Genomic DNA, 22,993 nt, shown 5'->3' on the forward strand with positions numbered 1-22,993 from the left:
AGTAAGGAGGAGAGAAAACTGAGGTTTGAGAATTAAGAGAAAATATGATCATGTAAATATACCCTTTCACAACACAGGCTTTTAAAACAAGTTTACTTTTTATAATGAACACTTTAGTCAGCTAAGTGATTATTGCGAGATTATCTTCCCGTGTAAGTATCTGAAATGCTTTAAATTTTTTTTTAATTGTGTAAAGGGGATTTTTTTTTTTTTTTGGTCAGTCGTGGGGCTTAAACTCTGGGCTTGGGCGCTGTTCCTGTGCTCTTCAGCTCAAGGTGAGCATAGAGTGCTGGAGCCACAGCGCCACTTCCGGTTTTCTAGTGGTTTATTGGAGATAAGAGTCTCAAGGACTTTCCTGCCCGGGCTGGCTTTGAACTGTGATCCTCAGATCTCAGCCTCCTGAGTAGCAAGGATTACAGGTGTGAGCCACCAGTGCCCAGCTAAGGTGATTTTTTTGGGGGGTGGGGGGTGGGGGTGGTAGTGATGGTGATAGGCCTGGACCTGGGCGCTGTCGCTGAGCTCTTCAGCTCAAGTCTAACACTCTACTACTTTAAGCCATAATGCTACTTTCTGGTTTTCTGGTGGTGAATTGGAGATAAGTCTCATGGACTTTCCTGCCCAGGCTGGCTTTGAACTGTGCTCCTCAGATCTCAGCCTTTTGAGTAACTAGGATTATAGGCGTGAGCCACTTGTGCCCAGCTGAAATTTTTTTTTTTCAGTATTATTTTAAGGGGCTGGGAAGATGGCTCAGTGGTATAGTGCTTGCCTTGCATGCATGAGGCCCTTGGTTCAATTCCTCAGCACCACATAAGCAGAAACAGCCAGAAGTGCTGCTGTAGCTCAAGTGGTAGAGTGCTTACTTTCTGCTGAAGAGCTCAGGAACAGTGCCCAGGCCCAGAGTTCAAGCCCCACGACTGGGGAAAAAAAGAATGTCTTGAGTTGGGGACTGGTGGCCCATGCTGTAATCCTAGCTACTCAGGAGACTAGAAATCTGAGGATTTGTTTGAAGCCAGCATGGGCAGAAAAGTCTGTGAGACTCTCATCTCCAGTTCATCACAGAAAAAGCCAAAAGTGGCTGTGACTCAAGTGGTAGAGTGCTAGCCTTGAGCAAAAGGTGCTCAGGGACAGTACCCAGACCCAGAGTTCAAGCCCCATGCCCAGCAGAAAAAAGAAAGAATAAAGAATGTCGAGTCAGGTATATTGCAGTGTATCCCTATCATCCCAGCACTGGGTAGACAGAGACAGAAGGATCACGTGTTTGAGGCCAGCCTGGGATATATACTAAGAAAAAAAAAAGCCTAAGAAATCATTGAAAGGGAGGAAATGTGACTTCAAACGAGTTTGGGGAGTGTCTGTTGTTTTAATGTGAGTTCCCAATGGTAATCCATTCATTTCTGCTTATCAGTCAATATGGGTTTCCAATATATAATGCTACAATATGAAAATCATTTTAGCTGCCCCTCTTCATCACAGAAACGCTTATTTTACTTGTCCAAATGTCACAAACAGCACGGGCATATACAGGGTCCAATGCCGACAGCATCTAAACGAGGCACCCCTGGCCCGTCGGCCCCAGCTCTGCGTCTCAGTGGCAGTGAAGTGGCCACGCTCCGTGGGCCGTACTCACACTGTCACGGGGGCTTCACCGCCACGCCCGCGCAGGCTCGCAGGTCCCGGCCACGCGCCGGCGGCCTCGGACACGCAGACCGCGCGCGGTGTGTCCCACGCCGCAGGAAGTGGCCCTCTTCTGCCAGCACACAAGGACGGGCACCAGCGGGCACCGCAGCCGAGTGCCCAGCTGCCCGCACCCCGAGGGGCCCAAGAAAATTCCCCCGGCCGAGCCCTCGCCAGCCCCGGCCGCGTCCCCGTCCAGGACGGTGCTCGCGCTGCTTTCCTCCGCCGAGCTTCTCCGCGTCTCCGCTTGGAGGCTGTGGCTCTCCTCCGGCCCAGGCCCCTTTTCCCAGCTCGCCTTCCGCAGCCCAGGCTCCAACTTCCCGCCTCCCGGGCAGGACGTCCCAGCCTCTGCCCCCTTGGCGGCGCCGAGCCTGGCGGTCTAGCAGCCCACGCCTGCGGGGCCTACCCTCCCAGAAATCTCCGGGGGTGTGGGGTGGGTGGGACGCTGCGTTCCTCCACGCCGTTAGCTACGGATGCGCGCGCTGCCTGTACATCCGGGCTTTTAGGGTCTCGGACTACACTTCCCAGAGACCTCCGGGCCTCTTTTGAACCTGGACGACGGTTTCCCTTCCAAGTTCTACTTGTCAGGTTTGGAATGTTGGTTTCTACGTTACTGGAGACGAGACGCGTCGCCAGCGGGGCTCAGGCCTGTGAATACCTGAGGAGGAGACGCGTGGGGACCCAGCACTGCCAGCTTGTCACGGTGCCGCCACGGCCTCCCGTCATGGGAGACGTCTCGGTTTCTTGGAGAAGGGATCTGGTTTTGCAGAGCTAAACCAGCACAGCATCCTGCCTTTGCCTCCCAAGGGCTAGCTTGCGTCCCCATGCTGGCGCTAAAGGAAGCTTGTAATTTAGTGATATGAACCAGGTCGTGCGGAAAGCTTCCTTCTCACTTCTGCTGTTCTAGGTTTAAATTTGGGACTGAGGAGGTTGTCTATTGAAGGAATGTTTTCCTGAAAGTGTATCTGTCTAGGAAGCCTTCCATCAATACATATGTTGACTAGAGTCGTTTTGGAATGAAGCACGGCTTGATTCTCCTTGTCAGAGCACCCTGGCCCTCACTGTCTAGCTTGGTGTTTAATACACGGGGTATTAGTGGTGAGTGCCCTCCTCTGTGCCAGTTGTAGGTTCACTTGTTTCATGGAATTTTGTGTCCTTGAATGACCCTGCTGCTTTTATGTCTGTCACAGGAACTGAAATCAAACTATGGGCCACTGTCCCTGCCCTCTTCTGCTCCAGATTAGCGCTCTATCACTCTGAACCACCATGCCACTGCCTGTTTTCTAGTGGTTGGAGGTTAGAGTTTCACGGAGACTCCTGTTCGGGCTGGTTTTGAAGGACAATCCTCAGATCTCAGCGTCCTGAGTAGCAACCGGTGGGTGGCTGCTGCTTCATTTTCCCTCCAGGTTTATAATCTTATGGATTCCAGTTGCAAAGAAATGACCACCAAAAGAGGTACCCTCCTAGAAGTTCTGATTCTGGGAGAATTTTCCACCACTGCTATTATAAGCTTATTCACCCCCACTTGGGTTGACAGTCCCCGCCCTGGGTCCCTTGCAAGCCAGGCCTGGCCCTAGTTGTCTGTTCTCACCAGCTTCGGGTGCATCAGCAATGGAGTCTGGATACTAGTCAGTCTCACGCTGGTTCAAGTGTGTGATCACAAGGTGCCAACTATAGAATGTATTGTCTCTGCTCCAAGATGTTTCCCCTGGCTACATGACAGCTATAAGATATATTGGTTTTGCTACATGCTAGATATGTATTGTCTCTGTGATGGGATGTTTTCCCTGGCTGCGAACTAGCTATAGAATGTGCTGCCCTGGCTGTGGGATATCTCCGGAGTCCATCTGTGATTATAAAACTTTCCAGCCCTCCAGCCCCTTCTTCTGCCCTCAGACTCCTGTCACTATATCTCTAAGGCTGCAAGAACAGTTTGCTACTCTCTATCCCACAAGAGATAGCCTGTCAGCCTCTACTGACATTAAACACTTCTTTCTCCTACAAGACTGTGTGTCGGAATGGTTCTCTGAGTCGGTGCTTACAGCTATCCTTTGGAGATATCCCAGCTGGGCACCAGTGGCTCACGCTTGCAATTCCAGCTACTCAGGAGGCTGAGCTCTTCAGTGGAAGCCAGCCTGAGCAGGAAACTCTGTGAGACTCCAGTCAACCACCAAAAACCAGAAGTGGAGCTGTGGGTCAAGTGGTAGAGTGCTGGCTATGAACCTCTTTCCTCAGATTTGAGTATTATAGGCTTGAGCCATCAGCATCCAACTTTACTTATGCTTTTTCAGTAATTTAAAATATTAATATTATTTTCCCTTTAGAATATATCATGCTGTGAGGTTAATTGTTTAGAAGTATTTACCAAAGCTGGTTAAACATACACATGTCTTAGTATCCAGCAGTTCCACACTCTAAGTTTACACAATAGTGCAAGCAGAAGACAAGTATACGCTCAGAAGCATTATTATGACCTGAATGTAAACAACATCAAAGTCCATCAACAGTAGAACAGATCGCTATATACTCTTCTAATGGAATTATTTACAGAATGAAAATGCATGATAAATAATATACAGAATATTTTTTGATTATAAATACTATACCAGATGAAAATAAATGAACTTCTGGCACATGCATTCACAGTTAAACATATCACAATGAATGACACCTATTATGAAAGAACACTTAATACATCATTGTAAAATTTACATAATGGTTATATAAAACTAATAGGTCAAAATTGTGTTCATTTTGAGGATTAACAATTTTTTTTGCCGGTCATGGGGCTTGAACTCGGCCTGGGTGCTGTCCCTCAGCTCTTCAGCTCAAGGCTAGTGCTCTACCACTTGAGCTACAGCACCACTTCCACAACTAAGTTTGTAAAGAGACATTTGTAAAGAGAAGTACAAGTTCCCATTTCCTTTCTTCAGTGTGTCCATGGATCTCAAGCAGTTGGCCAGCTGCTTGTTATAGTCCACCAAAAGCTATGCACTAAAAGTAAAAACAATTTTATGTATTTGTAGCAATTTAACGGTTAAATATTAGGCTTTTATTTCCTAAGTGTTTTGTCTTTTATCAAGAAGTGTTTGTGCATATAGATGTTTTACAAATTAGCAAGCAGTAAATATGTGGTACAGTATTTTAAGCCACTGAATATTATGATACTTGCAAGCAGCAGCAGGTACAGGTTTCATTATGATGTAAAATGGTTTTTTTTGTTTTTACAAAAGTGTCATGATTTACTGAATCCTGACGCTTTGTACCTTGTGAGTTTTCTGGTGGACAATGAGATTTGACTTACAACTGAAGAACTTCCCACATTCTTTACATTCATATGGTTTCTCTCCTGTGTGAGTTTTCTGATGTCGAATAAGGTTTGATTTCCTACTGAAGGCTTTCCCACATTGAGTACATCCATTGGACTTTTCTCCTGTGTGTATTCTGTGGTGAACTGTAAGGATTGCCTTCTGGCGGAAGGACTTCCCACACTCATTACAAATGTAGGGTTTCTCCCCTGTGTGAATCCTCTGATGGAGAGTGAGGGTTGTTTTTTGGCAGAAGGACTTCCCACAGTCATTACAAATATAGGGTTTCTCCCCAGTGTGCGTTCTCTGATGTACAGTGAGGGTTGTTTTTTGGATAAATGCCTTGCCACACTCATTACACTGATAGGGTTTCTCCCCAGTGTGAGTTCGCTGGTGATCGACAAGATAGGACTTCTTCCTAAAGGCACTTCCACACTGACTACATTCATAGGCTTTTTCCCCTGTATGTGTTTTGTGATGTCTCGTGAGGGTTGCCTTCTGACGGAACGACTTCCCACAATCAATGCAAACATAGGGTTTCCCCTCTATGTGGGTCTTCTCATGAAGAGTGAGGGCTGTCTTCTGTCGGAAAGCCTTTTCACACTGATTGCAAACATAGGGTTTTTCGCCTGTGTGAATACGCTGATGTTCAATGAGGTATGACTTCCTTCTAAAGCTGTTCCCACAGTAAGGACATTGAAAAGGTTTATCTTCTGTTTGAGACCTCTGTTGTACAAGAAAGCCAGACTTCCTACAGAGCAATTTGTTGTATGGAGAGGACTTCTTTTCTATAAGATGATGCAAATGGCCACTCAGATCTGACTTTTCCAGGAAGGCAATTCCATCTTTATTGTACTCAGAGGTTCTTTCTCCTTGATGAACTCTTATGTGTGCAAACAACATTCTTTTCATGAAGAAGGATTTGTTACATTCATTACATTCAAATGGTGGCTCTGCAGTTCGCACCTTTTGATGTTGAGCAATCTCCTGCTTTCCACTGAAGTCCTTCTCTGTTGATTTGTGGAGATTCACTGTGCGATGAACTTTCTCGTGTTTGGTACTGAGGACTGATTTCTCCCATCCGTTACTCTCACCAAGCTTCTCTCTTACAGGGTTTAGATTTCTAATAAACTCTGAAATGTTTTTCAAAAATTTTCTATCAGGTTTATAGTCACAGAGCGCTTTTGAAGTAATGTGGTTCTTGCTTAGACAGAGGCCTTTTCCATAAATATTTCTCTCTTTAATTATTTTTTTGTGATTGATAAATACAATAGATCTGGAATGTTTGTCTTGATATTTTTTGAGCTCCACTAAAACATCTTCAGCATTCTCATCTTCTAGGGAAAAAGATACAATTAAGATTACTATAAACTTTTATGTTAGGCTATGGATTGGATGTATATGCCAAGAACTCCCTGTCTTGATGTTGTAGTGTAGGAAAAGAATAGAATGCATTACCTTTTGATCTGGAAAAGGTACAAAACATAAACACAGGTTAGAAATATGGCTTAGTGGGAAAGTGTTTGCCTAGAATGCATGAGGCCCTGGGTTCAATTCCTCAGTACCACATAAATGAAAATTAAAAAAAAAAATTTAAATCCATAAACACAATTCCTGCTACCATTCAAATGAGGAAAAATAGCATAAGAAAACTTGGCTGTCGGGCTGGGAAGGTGGCTCATTGGTACAATGCTTGCCTTGCATGCCTGAGGCCCTGGGTTCGATTCCTCAGCACCACATAAGCAAAAAGAAAAAAGCCAGAAGTGGCGCTGTGGCTCAAGTGGTAGTAGCCTTGAGCTGAAGAGCTGAGGGACAGCACCCAAGCCCAGAGTTCAGGCCCCACGACCGGACCCCCCCCCCAAAAAAAAAGAAAGAAAACTTGGCTGTCAAGCCGGGCACTGGTGGCTCATGCCTTTAATCCTAGCTACTCAGGAGGCTGAGATCTGAGGATCGCAGTTCAAAGCCAGCCTGGGCAGGAAAGTTCGTGAGACACTTATCTCCAATAAACCACTCGAAAACCGGAAGTGGCGCTGTGGCTCAAGTGGTAGAGCGCTTGCTTTGAGCTGAAGAGCTGAGGGACAGCACCCAGGCCCAGAGTTCAGGCCCCACGACCGGACCCCAAAAAAAAAAGAAAAAGAAAAAGAAAACTTGGTATGTTGTAACTAAACTGCATACAGAGGGTAATGCAGGGATACATGAGCAGGAGACAAATGGTGGAAGAGGGATTTTTCTTGGAATAAGAATCAGATAATGGGGCTGGGAAGTTGGCTCAGTGGTAGAGCGCTTGCCTTGCGTGCCTGAGGCCCTGGGTTCGATTCCTCAGTACCATATAAGCAAAAAGAAAAAAAAAAGCCGGAAGTGGCGCTGTGGCTCAAGTGGTAGAGTGCTAGCCTTGAGCTGAAGAGCTGAGGGACAGCGCCCAGGCCCAGAGTTCAGGCCCCACAACTGGACCAAAAAAAAAAAAAGAATCAGATAATGAAGTAAACCACTAAAGGGTACTAGAAGGGAGCATTGTAACAAGTATAACTATTAGGCTGAGGTGAAAACCTATACATGTGTGCTTCCCTGCTTGCTGTACCTCATACTCACTGTTCCCAGAAAAGCAACGCTAGCTCCAACCTTCCCAGAAAATGCATAGAAGCAGCATGTGTGACACTTCCCTGAACTCTGCCTCATGTGCTTTTTCTCTTGGCTGATTTTTACCTTTCTCTATAGTAATCAGCAACTGTGGCCACAGCAGCAATGGTGGGTTCATTTAAGTTATGGAACCTATGGTTGGTCCTGAACTCTTATACGGTGTGAGAAGTTAGAGATCTGTGTGGATTACTGCACCCTTTAGCTTCTTAGCTAGCTAACAGAACTGGGATCTGTAAGTAACATGTTGAATTTGTCACATGATAAAACTTCTGGTAGGGGAAGAGATAACAATGTTCTATAAGAAATGTAGTCATGGACTGGGAAATTGGCTCGGTGGTAGAGTGCTTGCCTTGCATACATGAGGCCCTGGGTTCAATTCCTCAGCACCACATAAGCAGAAAAAAGAAGTGGTGCTATGGCTCAAGTGGTAGGGCGCTAGCCTTGAGCTGGAGAGCTGAGGGACAGTGCCCAGGCCCAGAGTTCAGCCTCCAAGACTTGACAAAAAAAAAAAAAGAAAGAAAGAAAAAGTGCTCATTACCTTACTTATGTAACTGTAACCCCTCTGACATCACCCTTACAATAAAGTAAAATAAAAATTTTAAAAATTTGGTAGTAAGGAACAAAACTGATTACAATGCCATTTGATCAAATAAATAGCAAGCTGGGTGCTGGTGGCTCACACCTGTAATCCTAGCCACTCAGGAGGCTGAGATCTGAGGATCACAGTTTAAAGCCAGCCCAGGCAATAAAGTCCATGAGACTCTTATCTCCAATTAACCATCAGAAAACCAGAAGTGGTGCTATGGCTCAAGTGGTAGAGTGCTTGCCTTGAACAGAAGAGCTCAGGGACAGCGCCAAGGCCCAGAGGCCAAGCCCCATGTCAAAAAAAAAAAAAAAAGATTATGAGAATGAAAGAATAAAAAGCAAATGAGTAAAGATCTTTTTATTTTCCAGTGGTATTGGGGTTTAAACTCAGGACGTAGGACTTAGCTTTCCAAGCAGGTACTCCAGCACTTAAACAATGCTCTCAGCCCCTTTTTATCCAGGACAATCTGGACCTTGATCTTCCTATTTAAGCTACCCACCATAGCTAGAATAACAGATATGTACTATATACTAAGATTTTTATCGTATAATGGAGGGTAGGAGTGGCCTCATGAATATTTTGCCTGTGCTGGCCTAGAACATCAATCTTCTTTCTGAATAGCTAGTACTATAAGTGTGAGCCACCATGCCTGGCAATTCTTTTTTTTTGGGGGGGGGGTCCAGTCAAGGGCCTGAACTCTGGGCCTGGGCGCTGTCCCTCAGCTCTTCAGCTAAAGGCTAGCGCTCTACCACTTGAGCCACAGCACCACTTCTGGCTTTTTTTTGCTTATGTGGTGCTGGGGAATCGAACCCAGGGCCTCAGGCATGCAAGGCAAGCGCTCTACCACTGAACCACCTTCCCAGCCCCACCTGGCAATTCTTATAAGCTAGTAGAGTGGGATAAATGGGCTGAATTGTCTACTTGCATTTATGCTTCACACAAAGCAAGTTGTAATTACAACTAAAGAATGGATCAGGGGTGGAGAAGGTAGCTCAATGGTAGAGTGCTTACCTCGCATGCCCTGGGTTCAATTCCTCAGCACCTCATAAACAGAAAAAGCTGGAAGTGGCACTGTGGCTCACGTGGTAGAGCGTTAGCCTTGAGCTGTAGAGCTCAAGGACAGCGCCCAGGCCCACAGTTCAAGCCCCATGACCCACAAAAAAAGAGAGGAGAAAAAAAAAAAGGGATCAGATTATTGTGGTTCTCAGTACAAGAACTGAGACTGACAAAGCTCCTTTTAGGACACATCAGAAAGGCGCCCACAAATGCCTAGTTCAAACTTTACTAATGATTAAAAAAAAAAAAAAAAAACCTCAGGAGATCTGTAAAAGCATTCAAAGGTGCCAATTACCTGAGAGTTTATTCCACTGGAATTTTATCTGTACAGACTCACCTCCATAGTTCTGACTTGGAAAAATTCTCTGTGTCCACAGCTCTCCTCCTTGTTCCAACTTGCGGATCATATCGGGCTTAGTTATATGAAATCCTGACAACGAAAAATCAGATTTGATTTAAGCTGTATGGCCTTCAAACTGTTGAAGAGAAAAATATGGTTTCAAAGGAGGCCGAGATCTGAGGATTGTGGTTCCAAGCTAGCCCAGACAGGAAAGTCCATGAGATTCTTAGGTCCAATTAACCAGCAAAAAGCCAGAAGTAGAGCTGTGACTCAATTGGTAAAGTGCCAGTCTTGAAAGAAAATGTTAAGGTACAGTGCCCAGGCCCTGAGTTCATTCACATACACATGTATTCACACACACACACACAATTTCTTTTTTTTTTTTTTGCCGGTCATGGGGCCTGAACTCTGGGCCTCGGCGCTGTCCCTCAGCTCTTCAGCTCAAGGCTAGTGCTCTACCACTGGAGCCACAGCACCACTTCCGGCTTTTTCTGTTTATGTGGTGCTGAGGAATCGAACCCAGGGCCTCATGCTTGCAAGACAAGCACTCTAACGCTGAGCTACCTTCCCAGCCCCACACACACACAATTTCAAGATGGCAGATGTCATACACAGTAACATCTTACCAGAGTCAGTACTCTGTAATAGACAAGAAAGGATATAATTATATTTTGTTAATAAAAAGAGATCTTTTACCTCTCATCTCTGAAAGTTCTGTATGTTTTAGGAATCACTGTATCTCTTAGGATATATATGACACTGATAGATTCAAGGAGTGTTTCCTTACCCACAGATATGAAGTGGCAATAATTTTCCAACATCACATCCCTATAGAGGGCTTTCTGTGCATGGTCCAGCTGCTGCCACTCCTCCGCCGTGAAGTCCACAGTGATATCCTTGAATGACACTGGTCCCTGTAAGGGCATACTCTAGTTCATCCTGAAGTGATCGGAAATGGGTGAGAACTAAATATTGAAGGCCTTGTTCTGACCAAATTTACTGGTCACACTAGTTTTCTTACTTTGTGTTTTTTTTAATCCTTGAAAATGCATTATCAGTATTTACTTATTACCTCATGCTAAACATATCAACTGAAATTACATATTTATTCTGATGTATCTGGTTTATGGAGGATCAAAACCAGTTAAACCTTTATTCTGCTCATAAGAAGTTAGAGGCTAGGAGAGAGGCATACATGGAAATACATGCACTCGTAGACATTACAGATGCAATGAGAGAAATATATACATGGTAAAATGTCACAATGCAAAGAAGAAAAAAAAATCTTATTTTGGTCTCCGAGGCTTTGTTGAGGATATAAGGTTTTGTACTCACAACAGATTTGTTTTGTAGGAATACAGGGCATCAGCTTTTAAAAGTTCACGGGGAGAAGAACACCAGTTAGTAAATTCAGGAAATAACCAAAGGCACAGTAGGGAACAGTCTCTGAACTCTATCAAGGAAAAGCAGTATGAAATTACACTGGATTATGTTCCTTCAAAGCACTGGGTCTCAGAATGGACTAAGTACATTTCCAACATATTCACAATTATGAATTGTTAGTAGTCGTTAGAAAAAAGCTCAAGGACAGCAGCCAGGCCATGAGTTCAAGTCCCAGGACTGGGACATAAACAATATGTAAATACTGCCTATAATCAGAAGGTGCACTTGGGGGAAGGCTTAAATGGAGAAACTGAGAATGGGGTTTGGAATAGGTAAGATAGGAAGGCACTGAGAGCACAAAATTTTGGAACACACCATCCCAAGAGTTGTTAAATATTGTGCCTTATGGATACCTCACCCCAATCTAGGACCTCACTGAAGACCAATGCCAAATATCCAGGCAGTTTAGGTGACATTGCTGAACAAATGTTTCCTGTGATCCTATTTCCTAAAACAGGAAATAACTCACCTTCGGCATGGCTTGGACAACAGGAGATGATCCTTGTCTTTTGAGCTCTTCTTTCAAAAAAAGTAAATGTCCTACAAAGGCAAAGCACAAGGAGCCATGAGAGAACAATACTAGTTACATTTCCTAGAGTAATTCAGTTAACTAATTTATATTATCACTGCTCTTTTCCACTACTCTTTTCCTGTACATAAATCTAGGACACATGTTAGTGGGAAAATGGACAAGTCCTGCTCTCTTCTAACCAGAAACTTAGTTTCTTGCTGAGGCAGAATAGATTTCTGTGGAATCTGTTGAAACTTAGAAAGGAAATTTTGTGTTTTGTTTTGAATTCCCCAGGTCTAATTTATTTATATATTTACTTTATTTATTTGGTCATGAAGCTTGAACTCCGGTCCTGGGCACTGTCCCTGCATTCTTCACTCAAGGCCAGCACTCTACCACTTGAGCCATAGTGCCACTTCCGGTTCTCAAGAGGTTTATTAGAGATAAGAGGCTAACAGATTTTGCTGCCCAGGCTGGCTTTGAACCGCTATCCTCAGATCTCAGCTTCCTGAGTAGCTAGGATTATAGGCGTGGCTACTGATGTCCAGCTCACAAGTCTAATTTCTATTTCTATCTTCCCTAAAACACAAGAATCTTTCAAGTTGTTTTTAGTCTGTCAATTTATTGTCAGCCTGAAGTTCATGATATTAACAAATACAGTTGAAATTTTCAATTTTCTATGGGGCTTGAATTCAGGGCCTGGGTACTGTCCCTGAGCTCTTTTGCTAAAGGCTAGTGCTCTACCACTTTGAGCCATAGCATCACTTCTGGTTTTTGAGTGGTTAATAGTTATTGGAGATTAGTCTCACAGGGGATTTTCCTGCCCCAGCTGGCTTTGACATGTGATCTTCAGATCTCAGCCTCCTGAGTAGCTAGGATAACAGGTGTGAGCCACTGGCATCCAGCTTAGTTGAAATCTTTGCCCATCACCTGAAATTTTGTAGTTCTAAAGTATATAATTATTATGGAGAATAAGCTTCCATCAGTAAATTTAAAGACATCCCTTATTTCCTGTAATTGTATCTCCTTAATAGTATATGGTGTAGTTCTATTCTCACAGATTTTTTTTTTGGGGGGGGGTCCGGTCGTGGGGCCTGAACTTTGGGCCTGGGCGCTGTTCCTCAGCTCCTCAGCTCAAGGCTAGCACTCTACCACTTGAAACACAGCACCACTTCTGGCTTTTTTCTTTTTGCTTATGTGGTGCTGAGGAATCGAACCCAACCACTGAGCCACCTTCCCAGCCCCAGATTTTTTTTTTAATTTCCTAAATTGACACTCCTTTCTGTTCCTCCCACCCAGGTGCCTAGGACCCAGTGATGTCCATGCTAAGCAAAACATTCTACCAGTGAACTAAATCTTTGTATTCAGACTCTTCCTGTTCCTCCTCCTCACTCTTCCTTCATCTCCCTCTGTCCTCTTCTTTGTGCCAGTTCTGGGGCTTGAACTCAGGCCCTGGGTGCTTACATTAGCATTTTCACTCCAGGCTGGCATTCTACTTGAACCACATCTCCATTTCCAGCTTTTTGTTAGGTAACTGGAGATAAGCATATCATGGACTTTCTGCTTAGGCTGCTTTGAAACTTGGTTCCTCAGATCTCAGCTTCCTCAGTAGCTAAGGTTACAAGCATGAGCCATTGGCATTCAGCTCAAATACTTTTCAAGCTTAGAATTTTCAAGAGGAAATTCACTTACATAGAAAGTGTTGAAAGTAGTAATGAGAACTGGGGATGTAGCTCAAGTGGCAGGAGACCCTGAAGTCAAACTCCCCACCAAAAAGAATGTGGTAGTTATGATTAAAAAAAAAAATCACTGTTGGGCTGGGAAGTTGGCTCAGTGGTAGGGCGCTTGCCTTGCATGCCTGAGGCCCTGGGTTCGATTCCTCAGCACCACATAAGCAAAAAGAAAAAAGCCGGAAGTGGTGCTGTGGCTCAAGTGGTAGAGTGCTAGCCTTGAGCTGAAGAGCTGAGGGACAGCACCCAGACCCAGAGTTCAGGCCCCACAACCGGACCCAAAAATAAATAAATAAATAAAAATAAAAAAATCACTGTTTTTCTTGCCTTTCCTCAAGGAACACAGTGTATTTCCTATGCATTGTTTTTAGTTAGCATGGCATCACCAACTGGGTATTATGGAAATTCCTATACAGTACTTATATTCCTATTTCATTTGCTACATTATGACTTAAATCTTTTGAGGTAAATTTAACGACAAACTTCTGCTCATCAATCACTTAAATATTTATGACACGTCATTAAAAAACTTCACATATGACAAGACAAAAACACGTGCAGTTATATTCATTCAGAACTCTAAGTCATACCGGTCATGTTTCACTCAGAACTAGAGCAAGCATACTATACAATTCTAGGCAAAATCAATCACATTCATAAATCACTTTATTTCCTCCACCTTATTTTTATTAGCATGGATTAGTAGTTGTACAAGTGAGTTTCCTTTTGGCATACCGATATGTGCATAATATGTACCATGAACAGATCACAAATTAATCACAATCTCAAATATGACTCACAATCTTGAAGTAAGACACACGCAGAGGCTACAGTAGAACAACGCGTCCACCTTTCACAATAGCTGTTACGTCCCAGTGACATACATTCAAAATGCAGCAGGTGTGAATGGGGGTTGGCCAACCCCCAACACACACACACACACACACACACACACACTGTTATGCAGCGACCTGCTCCCAGCGTCAGAGCCTCCACGGGGGAAGGGTCACACAGGTAAAAATCTCCAGGTCAAGGCCACCATCCCCCGGGTCACGCCCACCGACCACGCCCCAGGCCCTGCCCTTCTAGCGGAGCGTCTGGGTGCCATCGTCCCAATTACCAGGCCTGGCTGGGAGTCCCGGCTTCCTCCCTCGCCTCCCCATCGGGTACCACGCCCCGAGTCTGTTCTTTGGTTTCTGAGCATCCAGCTCGGTCTTCCTCCTCCTCAGGAGGCCTGGAACCCAACAGCATTGCCGGAGCCCCCGCTGAGCCGTGTGCGCCTGCGCACTCGCGGCCGAGGGGGGCGCTCCCAGGGGTCTTCGCGGCCGCGGCGTCGGACGCGCGTTAATTGCCGCTAACGGGCGCCGTAGCTTCGGTTTTTATCGCGGTCTGCTTAGACTTCCACTGTGTGTGTGTGTGTTTTTTCCCTTAGTCCCCTAAGCCTGCGCTTGAAGCGTAGGGTTCACGTTTCTCAGGCCTTGCGGTCATTGTTTTCTGTGTGGTGAGTTAGGGCGGCCCAGGTCCGGGTGGGAAAGGAAGCTCACCGGAGACTCTTCCCCTTCCACGCCCCACGGAGTTCCCGGGACCTGGATAAGGCCTGTGAAAGCGGAAGCCTCGCTTGTCCAGATGTCTGCTCCCGGAGGTGGTGCTGGTGATGTGTGAGACTTTGCGACCGGCCCGGTGTGCGGACCCGAGCGTCCTGGGCGAGGAAAGAAGCGTGTGGGCGTGGACGCGCTGGTGGGAGGGCGCGCTGGTGGGAGGGGCTTGATTCTGGTTGGATCCCGGGTATACGGGCGGGACCTGAGGCGGGGGTGGGGCAGTTTGGCTGATTCTCATTGGATCCGTGGCCGAGCGGGGGCAGAGACAGTTGTGACGTTAGTGGCTCCGAGCGGTGTTCCGACGCGAGCCGGTGATCCTGTGACAACGCTGGAGACGGATGCCAACTGTCTCACTGTGGCCCCCTCTTCCCTCGAGTTCTCTCTTTTTCTTTTTCTGTGCGGTTGTAGGCCTATGCGCTATTCCTGAGCGTCTTTGCTCAAGGGTAGCGGCTCTACCACTCGAGCCACAGCTCCCCTTGCGGCTTTTTAAATGTTTTAATTGGAGATGAATCTCAGGGACTCAGCCTCCCGAGTAAGGATTACAGGTGTGAACCCCGGACGCCTGCTCTGCCCCTCTTTTCTTCCCTTCTCTTTCCTCCTTAATACTACTACCTGACATATGTAAATGTAACCCCGCTGTATATCATCCCTAAGACAGCAATGACGTAAAATTTAAAAAAATCTTCCTCATTTTTCCTCCTTCATCTTTCTTTCTTTCCTCCTCCTCCTCCTCCTCCTCCTCCTCGTCCTCCTCCTCCTGCTCCCTCTTTCTCCTCCTCCTCCCTCTTTCTCCTTCCTCTTCTCCTCCTTGGTACTGCCTACCGCTCTTTTGTTAATCATAGGAAAGAATCTGGTGGTCTTTCTTCCCAGGGATGGCTTGGACCACTGATCCTCGAATCTCAGCCTCCTGAGTAGCTAGGATGACAAGCGTGAGCTACCAGCATCCGCCTTTTTGGCTTTTATGATGTAGGGGGTTGTCGACCATATTCTAGTCTTCCCCATACTTCAGTCTGGGTATGTTTAACTTCAGCGATGTTTGGTAAAGAAAGTGTTTTTAATTACTTTGTTGGGGCTTCAAGAAAGGCTGGATGTTTCATTATTCCAATTTTTTCCTTTTTTTTTTTTTTGCCAGTCCTGAGTCTTGAACTCTGAGCCTGGACATTGTCCTTGGGCTACTTTTGCTAAAGGCTAGCGCTCTACCGTTTTGAGTGACAATTCCACTTTTGAGGGTTTTTTTTTTTGAGTAGTTTATTGGATATAAGAGTCTCCTGGACTTTCCTGCCTGGGCTGGTTTTGAACCAGGATCCTCAGATCTCAGCCTTCTGAGTAGCTGGCTGGTATATACATTTTTTCTTTTTGTATGTCATGGGACTTGAACTCTGGGGCCTGCGCGCTCTCCCTCAGCTCTTCAGCTCAAGGCTAGCGCTCTACCACTTGAGCCACAGTGCCACTTCTGGTTTTCTGAGTGGTTTATTGGAGATGAGTCTCACTGACTTTCTTGCCCGGGCTGGCTTTGAACCACGATCCTCAGATCTCAGCGTCCTGAGTAGCTAGGATTACAGGTGTGAGCCATTGGGGTCTGGCTTATATGTCTTTATGAATGCTTTTTCCCCTTCTGAATCCTCCATGGATAGCTCCAATTAAGAGTCAATACCTCTTCCTCATAATTTGTGACATGTTGTGAAGGATAGAGCCAAACAAGAGTGTCCACTATTGCTTGTCTATTCTCCAAATAATCTCCAGAACTCCTGTGTTCACACTTCTATCAAGAGCAAATGAATTGCAGGAATGGGATCCCTACATCCTCCTTTATCATATTCTTGAGAAAAAGAACTGATGGATCTGTTTAATGCCACATTGGCAAACTGAGCTTCTCCACAGCCCTAAGTTTACACATAGATTGGGTTTGTTATTTACTGTCCTCAAGACATACCAAAGATGGTAAAATGTTGTCTAACCTAAATGCCTAAGGAAACGGATATAGTTTTAACAGTATATTATTCTGTAATAAAGTTTTCTTCATATTCTTCTTAGATTTAATTATTTATTTGTGTTGGTTCTGGGGCTTGAACTCCTGGCCTTGGCATTGTTACTGAGCTTTTTTGCTTATGGCTAGTCCTTATCCACTTGACCCTCAGCTCCATTCGCAGCTGTGTGTGTGTGTGTGTGTGTGTGTGTGTGTGTGTGTGTGTGGTTAATTGGAGATAGTAGTCTGACAAACTTCTTCCCAGGCTAGCTTTAAATTATGATCTTCAGATCTCAGCTTCCTGAGTACCTAGGATTGCAGGCATGATCCACTGGCACTTGACTTTAGATATTTTTCTTGAAAAAGGGGATGAGGGTGTAGAATAATAGTGATATTTCTTTCCATTTGTACACTGATTCATTAATTAACAGATGCATTTGGCCAATTATATAATTCCGCAGCATGTAAAATGATTTCATAGAATCAAATGTATTTTGCCACTCTGATGTAACTGGGGTTTGAACTCAGGTTCCTCTCCCTGGTCGGCAACTGCTCTCCATTTGAGCCAAGCCTCCAGCCCTCAGATACATTGCTTCCTTTCCTCTTTCTTTTTCTTTGTTTGTCAGTCCTGGGGTTTGAACTCTGGGCCTAGGCGCTGTCCCTCAGCTCTTCAGCTCAAGGCTAGCAGTCTACCACTTGAGCCACAGTGCCACTTCTGGCTCATTGGTTTTCCTGCCCAGACTAGCTTTGAATTGCAATCCTCAGATCTCAACCTCCTAAGTAGTTAGCATTACAGGAGTGAACCAACGACACCTGGCTAGCACCTTTTTATTTATGGTAAAATGTTTGGATTTTATTATAGTTAAGAAGAACAAACATATGGACTATGGACTATGAAATATGGATGTACATTAGCTCCTCTACAAGGTAGAAATGACCAGTTCTACATCTATTGATTTTGATTCACTTTTTGTAGATTAATTCCTGACATTAGTACTTAACCAACATACTTATTATGTGATAATTGATACCTAAATTTCAAGTCTATGAAAGTAGTATGATTTTGTTACACGGTTACCATTTTCTGAGCTATCTTTTTCTAGATTTCTTAAAGTATTTTATCCAGTCATTTATCTCCTATGTTGCTCCTTTCTTTCCTAAGTTTTATTTCTGTGACACATTTATGAAGAAGTTGTCTTTCCCTTCCCCCTCTAGACTTGGAGTCCAAAAATGATACCAAGAGTTCATATGTAGGAAGGGTGTCATTGGTCACAGCACTTCTCAGTTGGGAATAATGGAAAGTATCAAATCATTGGCCTGGAAAGCTCCATTTTCAGTGAATGGCAAAGCAAAAGCAAAATTCAAGTTCTAGCACCTGAAGCTAATGTTTCACTCAAACAAAAATCCAGCCTGACAAAGCCCTATCACTAAAATTACAGCTCTCTCACATCACCTCCAAGAAGAAGACCTGTGAATGTAAGGAACATGAGAATGTTTTCAGTTGGGACTCAAACTTTGATCAATTTCAGAGAACAGTGGTGAGAAAACCTATGAATACAACCTTTGGGATAGATAATTCACATATACTACAACTGAGTATTCACACCGTTGTGAAACCATCCAAATATATGGGAATATATGATCATTTGTTTAAGTTTTGTGAAGATCTTGATGGATACTTGAAAATTCTTCACAGTGGGAAGTTCCATGAGGAATACAGGAAGATCGTCAGTAGCATTGGAGAATGTTTTCCCAGTCAAAATGCCAATCATGGTGAGAAAGCCTATGAATACATATTCTGTGGGAAATCCTTCAGAATCAAGGCACAACTTGCCTGACATCAGAAATCCACACTAACAAAAAACCCTCCAAACGTCCCACTGTGGCAGGAACTTCCGGTTTCATTCACAGCTGACTGGCATCAGAGAGTTCATACTAGTGAAAAATCTAAACACCTGTGAGAGGTATTTAGAATTAGTTCCTAGCTCCTTGAACATGCGTGACTTCACACCAGTGAGAAGCAGTACACTGCCCTGACTTTAATGTTATCAGACAGAGAACTTGCTTGGCATCAGAGAATTCTCACAGGTAAGAAACCCCATGAATGTAAGTCCTGTGGAAAGGTCTTCAAAAGTAATTCATCCCAGGGCTGGGAAGGTGGCTCAGTGATAGAGCGCTTGCCTTGCATGCCTGAGGCCCTGGGTTCGATTCCTCAGCACCACATAAGCAAAAAGAAAAAAAGCCGGAAGTGGCGCTGTGGCTCATGTGGTAGCGTGCTAGCCTTGAGCTGAAGAGCTGAGGGACAGCGCCCAGGCCCAGAATTCAGGCCCCATGACGGGACCCAAAAAAAACAAAAGTAGTTCATCCCTAAATAGATTGCTAGACTACACTGGACTAGATACTGCTGAGAAGCCATATAAATGTAATGAGTGTGAGAAAGATTTCAGCATAGGTGGTGAGCTTACTCAACATCAGTGAATACACAGTGTTCAGAGAATGCATAGTGTAAATCCTGAGTGTAAGTTGTGTGGGAAGGCCTTCAGACACAGTTTGGCCCTGACTGAACACCGAAGAATTCATAGTGGAGAGAAACCTGATGAATGCAAGGTATGTGGGAAGCCCTTTAGACATAGTTCATCCTTTACAAAACATCAGAGATACCATAATGACCAAAAAAAAAAAAAAAACCCGAATGTAAGCAAGATGGGACGGCCTTTTTGGGTAGATGAGCACCTTACCTGAGATCAGAAAGTTTCTGCTGGTGAGAAGACATTTGAATTAAATGAGTAGATGAAGGTTTTTTGTTTCTGATTTTCACTATAAAAACCAGTAATGAATAGCCAGTCACTGGTGGTACTTAGCTACTCAGATGTCTGAAACCTGGAGCATTGTAGTTTGAAGCCAGCCCAGGACAAGTCAGGAGGGCTGGAGCCACAGTTCAAGTAATAAAGTGCCATCCTTTTTTTTTTAAATTATTTTATTGTAAAGGTGATAGAGGTTAAGGTAGTGGATATATTTCTTTTTTTTTGTCAGTTGTAGGGCTTGACCTCCAGGCCTGGGTGCTGTCCCTCAGCTCTTCAGCTCAAGGTTAGCATGGTACCACTTGAGCCACAGTGCCATTTTCGGTTTTCTGAGTGGTTTTTTAAGATGAGGCTCACAGACTTTCCTAACCGTGATCCTTAGATCTCAGCCTCCTGAATAGCTAGGGATACAAGCGTGAGCCATGGTTCAAGTAATAAAGTGCCATCCATTTTTTAAAAAAAAAATATTTTATTGTAAAGGTGATATACATAGAGGTTACAGTTATATAAGTAAGGTAATGGGTACATTTCTTTCCTTTTTTTATTTTTTTTATTCCCGGTCCTGAGCCTTGAACTCGGGGTCTGGGCTTAGTCCCTGAGCCTCTCTATGCTCAGGTCTAAAGCTCTACCACTTGAGCCATGGTGCCACTTCTGGCTTATTCTGTTTATGTAGTACTGAGGAATTGAACCTAGGGCTTCATGCATGCTAGGCAAGCACTCTAGCACGAAACTACATTCCCAGTCCCTATTTCAGCTTTCTTGTAGTTGTAGAGTATTAGAGGCAATGGGGAATGCCTGTTTCCTGGAAGACCAGATAAGTAAAATGTAGTCACTGCCCTGACTTTAATGTTATCAGACAGACATCATGGGCTGGGAAGGTGGCTCAGTGGTAGAGCGCTTGCATTGCACGCATGAGGCCCTGGGTTCGATTCCTCAGCACCACATAAGCAAAAAGAAAAAAGCCGGAAGTGGCACTGTGGCTCGAGTGGTAGAGCGCTAGCCTTGAGCTGAAGAGCTGAGGGACAGCGGCCAGGCTCAGAGTTCAGGCCCCACAACTGGACCACAATAAAACAAAAAACAACCAGACAGACATCATAAAAATACTGTGCATAGTGAAAAGTAAGCAACAGGAGACATTGTTCATAGTAAAACTACTCAACACACAAGACAAATGAACCCTATGTCATATTAATGGAAAATTAAGCCACCACTCAGGTGGCTGAAATCTGAGAATTGAGGTTCAAAGCCAGCCACGCAGAGAAGTCCGTGAGATTTTTATCTCCATTAAACTAAACAAAAAAAAGTTGAAAGTGATACTGTGGCTCAAGTGGTAAAGCACTAGCCTTGAGCAAAAGAAGCTCAGGTACAGCTCCTGGGCCCAGAGTTGAAGCCCTATGACTGGCACAAAAATAAATACGACAGAAAAAGAAAATTAGGAGCACAGGAAAATATTTTCAAAGAGAAATAATACTGAGTCTAGGTTATTACTTTATTAGTTGTTGTTAGGTAATTTCCAAGAAGGGGAAAAAGATCTTGGGGAAAAAATAATCCTGGAAAAAAATAAAACAGCACAAAGAGAAACTACCAAGACACCTTTACGCATGACCTTTAGATATTGCAACTAGTATTTCCTTCTCCTCTGGGAACTCTCTTAGATGAAATGGGAAAGGGGAGTACAAACGGACTTCATCTGGGACTGTGCGTACTCTGCCTGCCCCTCAGCCACCATGGGATGGTGAGAGGGGATCATCTGTGTAATAGAGAATTCCGTTTTAGGGTCAAGGGGCCAGGCTGTCTTGTACACACACCTATAATTGTATACGACAGGTAGTAACACTCTCCTCACTTCACATGGCTGTCCAGTCACTCACACAATGGGACTCTAAAAGTTACACACCCACAGTCATTTGATTGCTCACAAAAGACTGCAGAATCATTGTAATCCTAGCTCCTCAGGAGGCTGAGATCTGAGGATGCGGTTCAAAGCCAGCCTGGGCAAGAAAGTCCTTGAGACTCTTCTCTCCAATAAACCTCTCAGAAAACCGGAAGTAGCGCTGTGGCTCAAGTGGTAGAGCGCTCGCCTTGAGCTGAAGAGCTGAGGGACAGTGCCCAGGCCGAGTTCACGCCCCTTGATCAGGAAAATTAGAAGAGAAAAAAGAGATTGTAGAATCACAATCCCCACGGTGACAGAGCCACAAAGTCACAAACTTCCGTATGCCTGTATACAAAGAGAAGCACGCAGTAACGCAGTCCCAACCCCATTCACATCAGATCACTACATCCGAACCAAGGGGAATCAAAACACAATAGTCACACAATTTCGCAACATTCTCTAGTTTCTCCCTGACGAAACTGTCAGTCCTCTCCCCGGTCCCTAAAACTCTTCACCTCTGGCATTGCACGTGGCATCTCTTTGTAATAGCTGGAGTGAAAGGTACCCAGAGTCGGAAAGAGTGGAGGCGAGGTGAGAGAGAGCAGAGCTGCGGTCGGTCCGCTGCCTTCTGGGAAATGTAGTTCAGAGACGCCCAGTGGTCGGCAAGACGATGCTCCGCCAAGGTATGACCTCGGATTTAGTAACCGCGTCTTGTAGCTCCTTTCGGAAAGTCCGCCCCACGTTGTTTTTTTTTTAACCTGACTACGGTACTGCTCTCTTCCACAGGTAAAAACAGATTTTAACTTGAGTCCTAAATCGCGGCTCCCGGGCATTCCTGCCATCCCCAGAGTGGGAAAGTCGCACACTTCTGACGTCAAAAGATGCCGGAAAGCGTAACCGCTGCCCCCTGAGACTTCTGGGTAGTGTAGTTCGCAGTTTAAAGAAAGTGGAGGACGGGCCAAGAACGGTTCTGAGTTCCAGCCTACGAACATAGTGCGCAGGCGCGGTACCTGGCTCCCTATGGCAGTCTTTGTCTACTGGTGAGTTTGGGTTTGGGGTCTGAAAGACGTGGGTGTTTAGCATGCGACCCTTTCCAAGGAGGCAGAAGGGAAGGATTGGCGGGACCCGTGGACGGGTTTAAGGAGGGCGAACTGGGGAATTTACCTCTTGTGATTTGCAGACGAGAGTTTTTGTGAATGGGTGTTGTGGGAAAGGTGGGTTGGAGGGGTGGACGACCAAGGTTTGGAGGGGTGTCGGGTTGTAGAATTAGTGGGAAACTGGTTCCACGTTTGCGAGAATCATGGGTGGTTGTGTGAGGTAGAAACCTCTTGTGCTCACTTTTCTAATTTCTTTCTTCTTTTTTTTTTTTTTTTGGTCGGTCGTGGGGCTTGAACTCTGGGCCTGGGCGCTGTCCCTGCGCTCTTCAGCTCAAGGCGAGTGCTCTACTGCTTGAGCCTCAGAGCCACTTCC

At 44.9% G+C, this 22,993-nt stretch overlaps 1 protein-coding gene across 1 annotated transcript in view; it reads right to left on the reverse strand.

The window, feature by feature from the left end:
- LOC105993073 (zinc finger protein 567) overlaps positions 1-22,993 on the reverse strand; it is a 130,312-nt gene that overhangs the window by 8,584 nt on the left and 98,735 nt on the right. The window contains exon 10 of the mRNA XM_013026206.1: positions 4,979-5,692. Coding sequence (XP_012881660.1) covers positions 4,979-5,692 — 714 coding nt within the window. The remainder of the gene's footprint in view (positions 1-4,978; positions 5,693-22,993) is intronic.

The sequence above is a fragment of the Dipodomys ordii genome, unplaced genomic scaffold (genome assembly GCF_000151885.1).
Source record: "Dipodomys ordii isolate 6190 unplaced genomic scaffold, Dord_2.0 Scaffold92, whole genome shotgun sequence".
NCBI lineage: Eukaryota > Metazoa > Chordata > Mammalia > Rodentia > Heteromyidae > Dipodomys > Dipodomys ordii.